The sequence below is a fragment of the Cebus imitator genome, unplaced genomic scaffold, assembly GCF_001604975.1.
Source record: "Cebus imitator isolate Cc_AM_T3 unplaced genomic scaffold, Cebus_imitator-1.0 Scaffold50, whole genome shotgun sequence".
Lineage (NCBI taxonomy): Eukaryota > Metazoa > Chordata > Mammalia > Primates > Cebidae > Cebus > Cebus imitator.
Genome location: NW_016107365.1, coordinates 4,291,959 through 4,307,204, shown reverse-complemented (window position 1 = coordinate 4,307,204; position 15,246 = coordinate 4,291,959). Strand labels below are relative to the sequence as shown.

Sequence of the window (15,246 nt, the reverse complement as noted above, 5' to 3'; positions counted from 1 at the left end):
ATTTCTTTACTGAACTCCAAACAAACACCAGCGAGCAATCAAAAGCAGAAGAGGGTGACGGAGGCTTTATCTCTAGGAGAGGAGGCGGCGTGGCTGGCTGCTTTGAGGAGTTCACTTTGAATCAAGCGGCCGCGGCGATTGGCTGAAAAGCACGTGGTGCGCTCCCCGCAGGACAGCGCCCGGGCTGCCGCCGCAGTCGCCTGGCTTAGGGCAGAGTCCAGCCACGGGTGCCGCACCCGCTGGGGAGTGGGAGGGAAGGACACATGGGAAATGCCTGGGGCTGGAGTCTCTTTGGCTCTCTGCCAGCAAGGAAGTTAAACCTCCTGGCTTGCTCAACCCAAGTGTCCCCAAAGCGTCCAGACTTTTGCCCTTCCATTGCCACTATCTCTCCCCACTCTAAGTGTCTTACCCAAGGCGCTATCTGTGCCCCGTGCCCAGGGCCCGTCTTGGGGATACCCAGCTCGCCCCTTGCGGCCCTTTCCAGAGCATCTTGCGGACTCTGGCATCACCGAGCTCACAGCCTCGGGCTGCGCTCCCCTGAGGTGGGTCCCTCAGATCCGGGGCTGTCCATTAACCAGGCTGGCCCAGAGAAGCGCCAACACGTGGACTCGGTAAAACTTATTTTATTTTCGGTTCCCCGGGTTGCAGCTGCCAGCGGCTGAGAGAGCGCGTCCGCTTTGTCTCTCGGCACTCCCCGCAGCCCCCCTCTCCCGCTTCCTCTCTCGATTAACTCCCCCGACACGCTCTTCCCCAGCTCTTCTCCTCCTCCCACTCCTTCTCCTCCTCTTCCTCCTCCTACGCCGCGGGCCGCGCAAATGCGCTTCCTCCCTCCCCCGGTGTCGCTCTCTTTGCATACGCGCCCCCTCCCCTCCCCGCCGCGCCACTTATAGCGGGGCGCGCGGCGGCGGGGCGCAGACTGCTCTGGCAGCCGGAGAGGAGGCGGTGCGGCGGTGGCGCTGTGGAGAGTCCAAACGCCTGGCTGCCGCCGGCGCAATCAACGCTTTCTAGCTCCCTCCCCCGAGCGCACAACCTACCTCCTTCTGCGGCGCCTGCAGTGGCAGGCTTGCTCTCCGCTCCGGAGACGCGCTCTGGGAGACGTTCTGCGGGTCCTGGGCACGGGGTCCGCGGCGTGGGGACGAGAGGCGGAGGCAAACGCCAGAGGTAGCCGGTCCGCGAGCCAGCGTTCGGCGAGCAGTCCTCTCCCCGGCCGGCGCTCCTTGCGCGCTCCTTACGCCCGGGCATTCGCCACCACTCCCCGGGGCTGAGCGATCGGTTCGTCGCCCCCCGCCCGTGACCGACGCTAGAACTCAGTTGTGCGTTGCGGCCAGTCGCCACTGCTGTAAGTTTCCCCCACTGCCCCGGACCTGTTGAAGGCGCTGCGGGCTTCAGGGGCTGCTTCGGCTGCAGGAGTGTATTCGCGAGGGGTGAGCGTGTTCCGGGCAGCCGGGCGCTTCAACTTAGGCCAAGGGGAGCTGTTCTCGGTGAGGAGAACATGGTGCCCTCCGCTGCCCTCCCACAGCAGGCAGAAGCCGGGCATCGCCGGAGGGGTCGACCGGCCTCCCCTCCGCGGTGCAACGTCCAGGGCGAGCCGCTGGGGAAGCGAGGAGCCCAACTAAGGATACAGTGAGCCTCCCTCCTCCGCGGAAAGCAGCTCTTTCCTGGGGGTGAATGTCGCGTTGTGTCTCTCCCCTCAGCCTCCAGGGAAGAACGCGCGGGATGGTTGGCCCACGTTGCACCCTCCTAGGCTCGGAGGAAAGTTGGGGCCACGCACAGACAGCCTTAGTGCGGGCATGTTCACTGCGGCGGAAATACCTACAGAGAATGAATGAAAACTGCTTTCTGAAAAACTAGTTTCTTTATCTGTCGAGTAACATTATTAGTTACAAAGGATAGGAATCGGTGGGCGGGGTGGAGATGAAACACTGAGTTTATCCACATGCAGTCTGGTGTCGGAGGCACGGCCAGCCTCTTAAATAGCGTTGCAAGTGTTAATAAAAAGACTCCGGCAAGAAGCTATTTTTGTTAACAAGATCTTTATAATGTTCTATTGTTACCGGCAATATAAATGTCCAGAAAAAAAATCTGCCTAGTTTCTCTTTTGATTGGATTGAGATCAGGTTCAAAACCTGGAGAAGCGTGCGGGGTGCTAACCATTGGAGGCAGAGAGCCTGAATTAGGAGCATGAAGTGAACTGAAGTTACTGTAACTGAAGCCTTTTTGATGTTCACAGTAATAGCAGCCCTTTTCCCTGTCTTATTTGTAGACGCAGGTTAAGTATATGTGTGCGTTTTCTTGGCCACTTACTTGGCATGCAAATGTGATTTCTCTGGGGGCTTAAAAATGCTGGAAAGATGATTCATTTTATGTTGAAGGTGTGTTCAGTGACTTGTATACATGGTTTCTGCTGATACTTTGATGTTTGCACAGCTTTAAACCAGAAAGCAATTATTTCCCCTTGGGTTTCCAAGTTTACTTTTTATTTTAATCAAACATTGTTGCAAGAATGCTGATTGTGATTTTGATTGTGACTTGCTTTTCCATCTGGATGGTATCCAAGATGACAGGCTAGGCTCTTCCTTCTGGCTTGTTGCGCTAACCTGGAACATACAGGAGCATAAACACAGGATGCAGAGAGATGTACATCCTATGTCCTGAGGTCTTCTCAACAAATTGTTTTCCTAGGTGTAAGTCAGTCTGGTTGTGAATGTTGTTTTGCACCATCCTGAATCCAATGTTCAGGGAAATGTGTTCTGGGCCCAGCATGATTCTAGCTCAATGTGCAAGCATTTTGGTGCCTGTGCACTTAGTTGCAGGGAGCCTCATTCTTCCTTCAGTCAGGGCAGCATTCGCTCTTAGCCTGAGAGGCGGCATACATAGGAGTATGTAGACAGTCTTTTGAGGTTTAGGCTTAACATCTTCCTCCAAATACTTCAGATTGAATGTACTAATTAAAATAACAACTACAGTGGTGGAGCGTTGAGAATGCAAATGAGTGTTTTAACCCTTTGGAAACTTGGTGCATTCCCATAGGTTCATGTGGTCATTCTCCAGAACACTGGGCATTGGTTAGACTGGAGGAGAGAGTAGATTAGCTTGAGGTGGGAGTGAGGCTGGTTCCTCACCATTTTTCATATCCCAAGTCACTGCGGAGGGTACTAGGTGCTTTGTAAAGACTTCCTAACACTGGAGCTCTAGGACTTTGTTGCTTCCTTTCTTCCAGGAATAAAAAGTTACATTCCAAAAAGAAAGGAAAACCATTTGCATCACCTAATGGTATGAGGTGTTTATGTGTCATGCCCCTGCCTTTGTGGTTTGCTGTGGTGTCTCACAGTGGGGTTCACATCTGGTTGGGGAGGTGGCAGGTTAGTATTTTAGCCCATGAATCTGTGGCAAACCATTGATTTGCATTTATTAATAATTCTTAGAATATAAATGTAAAAAATATCTGAATGGTTAAAGGAAACAGTTTCAGCTGTGTTCTAAGGACTGGCTGGCTGTGCCTGGAACAGATACTGTAACCAGCCACACGATTACCCTCTGGGGATAAACAGCACGATAAACAGCTTCTTTAGGAATCCTTGGGTAGGCAGGTTCTTGAGGACTTCATTCCTTTGAAGTAACGGAGGGGTAATATAAAAGAAAAAGATGAAGGCGTGTGATTCAGTTTTTGAAGATGGATGACAGAGATTTCCTATGTCGCTACCCTACTGTTTTCTTACTGAAGAAAACCAAATGATAGCATTCGATTCTGCCATAATTTCAGTTTAGATACCAAGTGAAAGCACTGTAGCGGCAAATAAATTCTGGGGTGGCCCTAAATTAATAACAGCTGGCAAAATAACGCACACACACACACACACACACACACATACACACGTATTTTTTGATTGAAATAAAGCAGTGTTTGCATTTTGAACACCCTCTCTGCAGGTGCCAGCATTTGCAGGTATAGGAACAGTGCAGTCTTGGTGATGCACTATTTAATCAAAAGACAGGGGTGAATCTTTTGTTCTTGCAACTGGTTTCCCAAAAATTGATATAAAGCAGGAGAACAGAAAACAGCAGTCATGAGTATGCTACTCAAAATATTCTTCTTCTTATGTGCCAAATCCTCACATGGGAGGCTATCCAGAGCAAGACAGGTAGTCAGTGATTATGGCCAGAATTTATTCTGTGTTTTGACTAAAGCCTGCTGATCAATATATGGTTATGTTCAAATTGGGATGCTTTTAGGAGTCTTCAGTGGTAGAGCTTTCTGGTTAGAAATTAATCTTTAAATTGGGAGGCTGAGGCAGGAGGATCAGGTGAGGCCAGGAAAAAAAAAAAAAAAAAAAAAAAAAATACAAAAAATTATCTGGGTTTGGTGGTACGCACCTTTAGTGCCAGCTACTTGGAAGGCCGAGGCAGGAGGATCAGTTGAGTCCAGGAGTTCGAACCTGCAATGAACTGTGATTGCACCACTGCACTCAAGCCTGGGTGACAGAGTAAGACTTGGTCTCAAACACACGTATAAAATGAAATACATGAATCTGTAACATTTAAATAAAGGTCTGATCATTGCAGAAGTTGGTCTTACATTTCCCATTTACTGTATGTGCTGGGAGATTGGATCTTACCAAAGGAATTCTTAATAGAATTAATTATTAGGTGTTTGTTTTACGCATGGCTTTATGTTGCATGGGGCATGAAAGCCGGTACCCATTCTCTGGCATTATGAGAGCAGGAGACCTGGCATTTGAAGTGGCCCGCAGTGAATCAGCTCGACTAGGACAGGGAGCCGTGAGAATGAGACATCACTTCTGGCTTTTGCTGACTTACATTCTAAAAGACTTCAATGGCCTGAAAGTTGGCAGTCAGGTTTTCCGAGATGAACCTGCTTTTTATGCAGCGATTTTTTTTTTTTTTAAACAGTACAGAGTTCAAATAGCTCAACAGTATTCCAGTGAATAGCTTTCCTTCTGGGTAGTTGTCTCTGGCTTTGTCCTGGAACAGCCATACACTATTCTAGAATAGTAAGTGGCATGGTCAACAACAAAGTGTTCTGGTTTTTGCCCCAAACCATTGTTGCTTTTGTTCTGCTGTTCTGAACGTCAGGAGCATAATTTTCAATGTATTATTATTATTATTATTTTTAGGAGTGGAAGCAAAATGTCAGTCAGCGTGCATGAGAACCGCAAGTCCAGGGCCAGCAGCGGCTCCATTAACATCTATCTGTTTCACAAGTCCTCCTACGCTGACAGCGTCCTCACACACCTGAATCTTTTACGCCAGCAGCGTCTCTTCACTGATGTCCTTCTCCATGCAGGAAATAGGACCTTCCCTTGCCACAGGGCAGTGCTGGCTGCATGCAGCCGCTACTTTGAGGCCATGTTTAGTGGTGGCCTAAAAGAGAGCCAGGACAGTGAGGTCAACTTTGACAATTCCATCCACCCAGAAGTCTTGGAGCTGCTACTTGACTATGCGTACTCTTCTCGGGTCATCATCAATGAAGAAAATGCAGAATCACTCCTGGAAGCTGGTGACATGCTGGAGTTTCAAGACATCCGGGATGCATGTGCAGAGTTCCTGGAAAAGAACCTGCATCCCACCAACTGCCTGGGCATGCTGCTGCTGTCTGATGCGCACCAGTGCACCAAGCTGTACGAGCTGTCCTGGAGAATGTGTCTTAGCAACTTCCAAACCATCAGGAAGAATGAAGATTTCCTCCAGCTGCCCCAGGACATGGTAGTGCAACTCTTGTCCAGTGAAGAGCTGGAGACAGAAGATGAAAGGCTTGTGTACGAGTCTGCAATTAACTGGATCAGCTATGACCTGAAGAAGCGCTATTGCTACCTCCCAGAACTGTTGCAGACAGTAAGGCTGGCACTTTTGCCAGCCATCTATCTCATGGAGAACGTGGCCATGGAGGAACTCATCACCAAGCAGAGAAAGAGTAAAGAAATCGTGGAAGAAGCCATCAGGTGCAAACTGAAAATCCTGCAGAATGATGGTGTTGTAACCAGCCTCTGTGCCCGACCTCGGAAAACCGGCCATGCCCTCTTCCTTCTGGGAGGACAGACCTTCATGTGTGATAAGCTATATCTGGTAGACCAGAAGGCCAAAGAAATCATTCCCAAGGCTGACATTCCCAGCCCAAGAAAAGAGTTCAGTGCATGTGCGATTGGCTGTAAAGTGTACATTACCGGGGGGCGGGGGTCTGAAAATGGGGTCTCGAAAGATGTCTGGGTTTATGATACCCTGCACGAGGAGTGGTCCAAAGCTGCCCCCATGCTGGTGGCCAGGTTTGGCCATGGCTCTGCTGAACTGAAGCACTGCCTGTATGTGGTTGGGGGGCACACGGCCGCAACTGGCTGCCTCCCGGCCTCCCCCTCAGTCTCTCTAAAGCAGGTAGAACATTATGACCCCACAACCAACAAGTGGACCATGGTGGCCCCACTCCGAGAAGGCGTTAGCAACGCCGCAGTAGTGAGTGCCAAACTCAAGTTGTTTGCTTTCGGAGGTACCAGCGTCAGCCATGACAAGCTCCCCAAGGTTCAGTGTTATGATCAGTGTGAAAACAGGTGGACTGTACCTGCCACCTGTCCCCAGCCCTGGCGTTACACAGCCGCAGCTGTGCTGGGGAACCAGATTTTTATTATGGGGGGCGATACAGAGTTCTCTGCCTGCTCTGCTTATAAATTCAACAGTGAGACTTACCAGTGGACCAAGGTAGGAGATGTGACAGCAAAGCGCATGAGCTGCCATGCTGTGGCCTCCGGAAACAAACTCTACGTGGTTGGAGGATACTTTGGCATTCAGCGATGCAAGACTTTGGACTGCTACGATCCAACATTGGATGTGTGGAACAGCATCACCACTGTTCCATACTCGCTGATTCCCACTGCATTTGTCAGCACCTGGAAACATCTGCCTTCTTAAATGCAGTACACTCGAGAGAAAGTGAGCACGAGGTAAGAAGTTTAGCTGTAGATATAAGTATGCATGTCATTAGGCTACTGCATAAGTTCAGTATGTGGGGTGAGATCTGTGAGAGACGGTACTGCAGAGGTCCTACCAAAGCTATAAAAATAAGAGAGCTGGTGCCCCCAGAACTTACCCACTTGTGTTGATCACAGCCTCAGCCCCCCATGGTATTAGCCAGTGATTCTCAGCTTTTACTGAGCCTCAGAATCTCCTGAAGAGCTTTTCAAAAACTGTGCATCCCAGAGACTTCGTTTCATTTGTTCTGGATGGGGTCCAAGCATCAATATTTTTAGGAAGTTTCCCGATGATTCCAGTGAACAACCAGGTTGAGAACCCCTGACCTCTGTTAGGAATGGCAGCTAATGTTTATTGAGCCCTCACGTGTCCTTGGAGCGTTGCCACGTGTTTCCCATGGATCATCTCATTCTATCCTCACAACAACCCTGTGGGGAATTATTACCAGCTTCATTTTGTAGATGAAGAAACTTCATGCATTAAGGAGGGTAAGCTGCCTGAGTTAGCAGAGCTTAGTAAGTGGTGGAGCTGGTCAGGAAGCCAACACAGGGGGTCTGGCTCCTGGGCATAAGCACTGGAGCATCATGCTGCACTGCCACTGAATAAACTTGGGCTTTACGTGCACGATGCCAATGCCATCCCAGGTGATACTTCGTTTACATTCAAATTTTGCTTCCCCAAACCCTTTCTGGAATGAATAGGGCTTTAAAAAATGTATTGCTCAAATTCATTCCTAGTTTATTCTCTCCAAAATTATTAGCTTATTTTAAATGTTTTTCTTAAAAAAGAATAGCGCCCTTTATGGCGTTTATGACCTTAGAGATAAATATATATCTGTCTTTGTAAAAGGTTGCACGTAATAGCAGAAATTTGTGCAGATAATACCCAGCCACCTAAACTTCCCTGACTGTGGCCTTTCCGAATTAATCAGTCAGGCTGCCCCTATTGTCAAGGCTAACAAAAGTTGTATTTCTGTGTCATGCAACTGAGTACATGATAGTTGTCTGTGTATTTAAGAGTATATAATACTCTCGGCTCAAATAATTGATAGGCCTGCACAGTTCAGAGTTCACAAAGCTCATGGCCACTTTGCTGCTAAGCATTTTTAGGAGTGGCCCCAGGAATCGCTTAGGCATGTGTAAGTGTAGCCCAGCACATACAGAATGTGTTGATTTGTTTTGGTGATTTATGGGCTTATTACTAATAATAAGAGAAGAAAGTAACTGCTTTGGAGGAACTACAATGAAAACAAACTCATTTACTTGGGAACTTTTAGCTCTGTTTTCCCTTGTACGTTTCACACCTTTGAAGGGGACTTCAAAGGGAGAAAAGGGGATCTAGGCGCAGTGGCAAGCTAAGCAAAGAGGGGTTTCATCTCATGGGTCTTTGCTTTCCCCATCTCTTACAGCTCATTTAGAAACATCATTAAACCTGGCCTCACTCTCCCATTTCAGCTTGCTATTTTTTTCACTTCTTCAGTTATCTTTTCCTCCCTTAGTACTATTAGCAGAGTTCTGAGTTATGTCACACTTTCTTGGAATGAAACTCCTTCAGAACAGCAGGAACAGTCAGACACCTCCTCTGGGGAACAACTGGGCTAATGGCATCTCACACCAAACTGGTTTTTGTAGCCTTGCTGGCATCTCAGTAATCTTGAACAAACAAATGCTCTGAAAGTGGTTATTTCATTTGTGATGTGAATGCATGACTCACCTCTAAAGCAGGTTTAAAGAACCTCCTAGGCAAAAAGCATCAATTAACAGCACACTTAATTGGGTGTTAGTCCAGAACTGAGTATATTTGCACAGAGAGCCATAAAAATTGCCACCAGGGTGGTGGTACATAAAAAATGACAATGGGTAGGCTGGCTGGCATCCTTGGAACAAGGTAAGGAAATTGAAGCAGAAAGGGGAGAGAAGCCACATGTGTGTTCTGGCCCTCATTTTAAGTTCTAGACCTTCCTGAGTTTTAGATTGCTTCTCTGTCAAATGAGTGGTTTGGTCTATAATTCCCCTGTGACTGTCCCAACTCAGACTTGGGTCAATTGATAAAGGAGTGGGGTTAAAAGAGGCAAAAATGCCTGGCCCAGTGCTTGGCGTGTAGTAAGTATTCAATATTCGGTTTAGACCCTAACTTACTCTGAGACATGGCGGTGGAATTAGCTTTGTGTGTGGTAGGAAAATGAGGTTTCTTTGACTATTATCTGCTTGTTGTTTTTAGACTTCATTTTTGCTCCCTCCTCTGTCAGCCCAGAGTGAGCATGTTGGCAAACACTTGACTTCACCCTACCCCTAGTATTTGAACTGAATCATACCCTTCTGGTCCCTGGGAAACAGAGCCAGTAAAGTGTTAAGTTATATGCAAAATAACATCCTCTTCACCCCTGGCGCTACCAGTGAGAGACCCAAGCACATAAAAACTAAATTTGACAGGGCCAGGTTTGCTGCATAAACGCCTGATCAAAGCCACTCTTTGAATTTCCGACGGAGAATGTTGGTTAAAATGTCTACAGTTTACCACACAAGATAGTGCTAAAACATTTAAGGGGGTTGGAGTGCCTTAAAGGGCTCAGTAGGTAGGTATCAGTTCCAAACTACAAATTCCTCTGCCCTCCAAATGTAGGTGCTAACTGAATTAATACAGTGTTTAACAGAAAGTTTCCCTTGGTCTTAAAGTTCATCCACCAAGGAGGTTTTATCTGCCTCCTGCTGCTCTGTCAGTGGGTGGGAAGGGCAAAAAGGAAATTACTTTGATTATCCTCTGTTTTCATGATAGCGTGTGGCCTCAGCCTAACTTGGGCTTTGCTTTGCTTTGTTTCTGCTCTCAATTTTTTTTTTTTTTGGTGCCTGTCCTTCTTTTTTCCTGTTTGAATATACAGGGTTTTGTTTGTTTGTTTGTTTGTTTTTCAGTGTGTATCTTTTTTTTTCTGTTTGAAATATGCAGTGTCTTGAAATTTTATATTATTACAAGATACATTCTTTTGGCCTAATGTTGAAGTATAGGTTACAAGGAGGTGGAGGTGGGGCAGTGACACTGTAGTCTAAGGAATGCCTTGAAAGCTTGAATCACTGTTAGGAAACCGCCAGAAGAAACAACTCATGAAATGAATCAGCTTCCGAACACACAAAAGCAAAGTGGGAAGAATTCAATGCAAATCATGAGTGGCCCCTCCAGAATTTCCTTTGTCTGTACTTAGAGTTACAGCAATAGGGATACAAAAGCCCTCTGCAAAATTTCCCCAGATGAAATCAGAAATAAATAAATGGGAAGGGTGAGCAGTGTGAGGAAATACAAACTCTATGAAATGTGCAGGCTTTGTGGTTACAGCACTTTGAACTGATATTCATTCTTGATGTAGGTAAATTCTGTAGCACGGGCACGCCGTGGCTGCCAGCACCTAAGTGTGGACTAATGAGCTTTGAGAGTAAACTCCAACCTTGTGCTGTTGAGACCTGATACATCATTGTGTGAAAGGAAGCGACACTGATTTCTGCCATAATGGATAGCAGAGATGCATTTAAATAAGAGGATTAGTATGTCTGCCTCCTAGGTGGTGAATAAAGTTAATTTGGAATCTTTCATGGTACATGGGCCAATGAGGGTTTGCACAGGAATCTCCCTTCTTTTGACCTCTTAGTGATCACTTTACAGTGGCTCTGTTTAACCACAGAAAGAAATTTTATGAATGTTGGAAGCAGAAGATAGCAACTCATAATAGCACCTAGACATATAGGTTTGGATTTGAACATATATATATGCTTAGGAAAGAAGTGGAGGTCCTCCTTTAGACACCACTGTTTTTGTCAGGCCAGCCATCAGCAGGGATGCATACATGCACATGTGTGTGCATTTAAGGCAAGTACTTTACATATCTTTGCACAGTTCCTACTCAACATGTGAGACCTTTGGAAGCAATATTGTCCAGTTCCATCCCAAGTTTGTGGCTAATAAAAATCTTAAAACTATGGCATCATACAAATCCTTCATGCTTTTTTTGTTTTGTTTTTTGCTTTTCCTTCTATTTCAGCTCACTCTATCACTCGATGAGATAATATGAGATTTCTGCTTTGGAAAGGCCAAGTTTAATGAAGAGAAAGAAAGGAAAAGAAGATGCAAGACTTGAATAAAATCTGCTGCACCTTGTAAATGCTCTTACTGGACATGAAGGAAGGGGGTGAGGGAGGGGGGTGGGATTTTTGGTGCAAGTAGCACATGGTTTAAATATGAATGAACGAACCTGTGATCTAGTCCTTGTCTTGTAATTGTGGATTAATGTCAACGTTAATCAGCCCCTCAAAGGGAGAGAGAAGCTGGACCTTTTCCCTTGCTGTACCATATTCAGCATTTGATTTCCATGGGCTCCGCCATTTATGTGTAAAATTTGAAATGGTTGTCACCTCTCTCTGAGGAGTGAGCTTGAAGCCTCCACGCCAGCTGCTGCTGGAGATTCAGAGCCCAACTGTGGGTCCAAGAGGGAAGCTGGCTGAAGAATGAGGACCACTGGACTCTCCGTTAATCTCTAAGGGGTCTGCTCCCCAGGAACGTTTCCGAACAATGGGGACTTTGTTGGTAGCCATTTGGTAGATGTTCTTTTCTATTTATAAGTGACTTTAAACTTTCCCTTGGCTGTTAAGAAGTTTGTTATAGATATAGCTATTTATTGTTCAATGCCTGCATGCTGAAACAATGCCTACAGCTGTCTTCACATGTATGGACGTGTGTGAATGGTTGTATGTTTTGCACATTTTGTGGCTGTTGAGATGTGCTTTGCTGCACAAACATGAAAAATTTTGAGTTACAATTTGGAGTATAACTGGAGGGTGGGTTGGGGAGGGGTGGATTTTTAAAACGTCAAGACAGGGAAGGATGACAAAATGGAAATTTCAGTGACATCCTAGAGGTAGAGAAACCCAACTTTTAATGGGATTTCATGGGGTTTGGTTGTGCTGATGGGGTAAGGAGAGGCTTCTTTCTGCCCTCTTCCCCCTTCCCATCTGATTTACCGAATTCAGTCTCAGCTGCTGAAATTTGGAAAGGACCAAATTGCTTTACAGTTTTTTTTTTTCTTTGTGTAATATCCTGAAATCCTGGAAAATTCTATGGAATAGGTCTGTATATATATAGGGCACAGGTAAAGGCATTGTCCAAAGTTTATTTATTTATTTATTACCCTATAAGAATGCTTTGCCATAACCACACTTAATGGGGAAAAACAGAAGTGTCACAGATGTAAATTAAATCATCAGATTTACTTGACCTGAACTGGTTCTCTTCTTGCCATATGATTTAGCAAGTTCTAGAAGGTCGCCAAGACAATAATCACATTGGCACAATGTATGCTTTAGTGCTCACCCTTAGGCAGATCTCTTTTTAAAAACTCTTTGGTGCACAAGTAACACATTTGGCCACAAAACACCAAAGAATTGTCTGCAGTGGCCCCTATTGAGAAGTTTTCCAGTAGAGTTGGAAATCAGTTGTGAATACATTCTTTGCTAGTTGGAGTGCTTGTTTACTGAGCATGTGCCGTCCTAGGTATTAGTGCTAGTCTCAAATAGGTGCTTCCCCTGAGGTGCGGGGGACGCCCAAAGTTTGCAACTCAAACTGCTTTCATTGATGTTTCTCACATTGCTGTATTTTAGAAAATAGGGGTTAAGACTGATAACAACCTTTTACATTGTGACCGTGTTTGCATTGTCTAATGACAGATAAATCCTTAACATTTCTCTCCACCTTAGTACTTTAGACTAATTGTGCTTGTCCGTCCATGCCGTGAATGAGTGGGCTGTAGTTGGGCCAAAATAAATGAGCCGTTGGAAGAAAAGAATCACAGTACTTTCCAGCAGTCAGTCCCGGGGTTCCTAGAAGTGTTCTGAGCAATGCAAATGTCTAATTGTCCCCCAGCGGGCATAGTCAGTGTCGTTTATATTGTAGCAGTTACAGCGCTGTAGTTTATGATGCAAATCTGCCAAGAGAGATGTATGTGTCACTGCGTGGCTTCTGAAAGCAGGTTGAATTTTCTGCAGCTGTTTCAAAGTTGGGGTCTGTCCTTGAATCCTCTGTTAATTACTGTGTGTGAGCCAGGGGGAGCCGTGTTAAGCGTTGGGCCCCCAGCCTGCAGGGAACTTTCTGGACTCCCACTCTTTGAATTGATGTAGGCATTTGGTCTCACTACTTGACCATTCTCACCCAGTGAAACGTCCCACACTTTGAAGCAAATACAATTCACAGCACAGTACACACAAAAACCTTGGCATAAGACAGAGAAGGTTCTTCTTATTTTGTGGGCTGGTTGCTGTAGAAACACATAACAAAGGGCAGCCCTCCACTTCTGGTAGAATTGTGTAGCCCCTTTTCTCTGGGCTTGACACCTGTCTTGAATGAGAGTGATTAGAGCCGCATAATATCCCTCGCTTGGCTATTGACTATGTGGTTCACGTACAAAACTCTGTATAAGTTGAAGGAAAATGTTCATGTTCATATGTACTTGTTTGCTATGACTACATTTTGAGGTTTTGTAAAACTGTTATTTTTTTTTTTCACAATGTGAAACTGAAGGTCAATAAATTATTAGAGATTTTCTCTTCATTATGTGTGTGGGTCTTTATTTGAATACATAATTTGAGCCTTTTCTCGTTTGTCCAAAGAAGGGTCATTTCAGATATTGCGAAGATGTTTTATTTCATCATTTAGTGATACTTACAAAGGTAATTTTGCATATTAAATAAAACTTGTTGACCATTAGAGTATCTCTAAGCAAAGCAAAATACCTCATTTATGGGTTCTTCATAGCTGGGAATCTAACGAGTCACACACCATGCCATATTAAGACAGACAGCATACTTCATAATAGAAGGAATTTAGTTTTTTGAAATCCTCACGTGGGTTATATTTTGATAGAAAGCTGCTGGAGAAGGAGCTGGAGTTCAATCCTCTTTTCATCTGCTGACATCCGCTTTAGAAATCATTTAAAGTGGAAAGATATGCGTGTTATTTCTGTACTGGTACAGAAAAGCACAAGCTTAACCCCCTCAGGAACACTTAGCTTCTTCCAAGCTGATGGCTGTCCTAGCTGGCTCTGCAAAAGGCAGCTGAAGCCTCCTGCCCCCACCTCATGATAGCTTCATGTCACACTGAGATGCCCCTTTATCACTTGGATTGGACTCCTTATTGTTTCAGTGTGCAGAGCAAGGTTGGGCATAACCTTTTCCGGGTAGAAAATAAATATTACCTAATTGGAACTCTAGGAGCGCTCACAAGTAGGCATAATGCAATTACAGACTTTGGACTTTGACCAAGATGCCAGAGCAGACGCCTTGGGTTCGACAGGAGGATCATTTGGTTCTGTGCTGTGTGAAGCTGGTCTAGAGCCAAGCCTTGGGGGACCAGTGTCAGTCCTCAGATTCCAAGTGCACGATGTTGAAGACCCATGGAAACCCTGTTGTTGACACCATATGTATGACACCAAATGATAGGGAATTAGGGAAGGTTAGTTAGGAGTTGACGGATGGGATTTAGACTCAGGAAAAGGTCTTGATGTTAATCCCTAGAGGGGTTGAGAATGGTTCCTATAGAAATAATTCTGAACAGAACTTTCATTCTCTGGAATTGTTTCTCTTTATCATCTCAGTTGGAACATGTAGACAGATAAAAAAGATATTTCAAATTCTGAATTTTCATTCACTTGGAAATTTCATTTCATTTAGATCACCCCAAACAGTGGCTAGGATAATAAAACTGGCCACAGCAGGGAAACGGGCTGGAGGTCGGCAGTCCAGGGCCGCGACAGCACCCCCACGAGGCCATCAGTCCTCATCCTTACGGGATGGCAGCTGCCCCTCATGGCATCACATCCACTTTTCCAGGCAGCAAAAGTAGAGCAGACAAAGGGGAAAGGGCTCATGCCAGAGGACAGTCTCCCTTTTTCTTGGAATAGTAATAGTTTACCCAAAAGGCTCACCCGGGAGACTTCCACTTACCTCTCAGTGGCCAGAACTGGGACACGTGAACTTGCCAAGGTATAAGAGAGCCTGGGGCAGGCAGTGCTTTATCTCACACACTGCCACCCCACAGCAATGTGATTTAATAGGAAGGAACAAAGGGAGAGCAGACATTGGAGCGGGGACTACACAGATTACCCCCTGCAGTAGCTGGGCTTGTCTACTCCAGCAACGGTCCCCAGCCTTTTTGGCACCAGGGACCGGTTTTGTGGAAGACAGTTTTTCGATGGATGGGGACTGGGGCTGGAGGTGGCAGTGGCAGGGATGTTTC

At 45.8% G+C, this 15,246-nt stretch overlaps 1 protein-coding gene across 1 annotated transcript; it reads left to right on the top strand.

Moving 5' to 3' along the window:
• Window positions 1–212: 212 nt before the first annotated feature.
• On the top strand, window positions 213–13,563 carry ENC1 (ectodermal-neural cortex 1). The gene is made up of 3 exons (XM_017527643.1): window positions 213–1,339; window positions 5,136–6,950; window positions 11,006–13,563. Exon 2 carries the CDS (start codon window positions 5,149–5,151, stop codon window positions 6,916–6,918), a length of 1,770 nt encoding a protein of 589 aa, XP_017383132.1. The 5' UTR covers window positions 213–1,339; window positions 5,136–5,148; the 3' UTR covers window positions 6,919–6,950; window positions 11,006–13,563.
• Window positions 13,564–15,246: the final 1,683 nt, after the last annotated feature.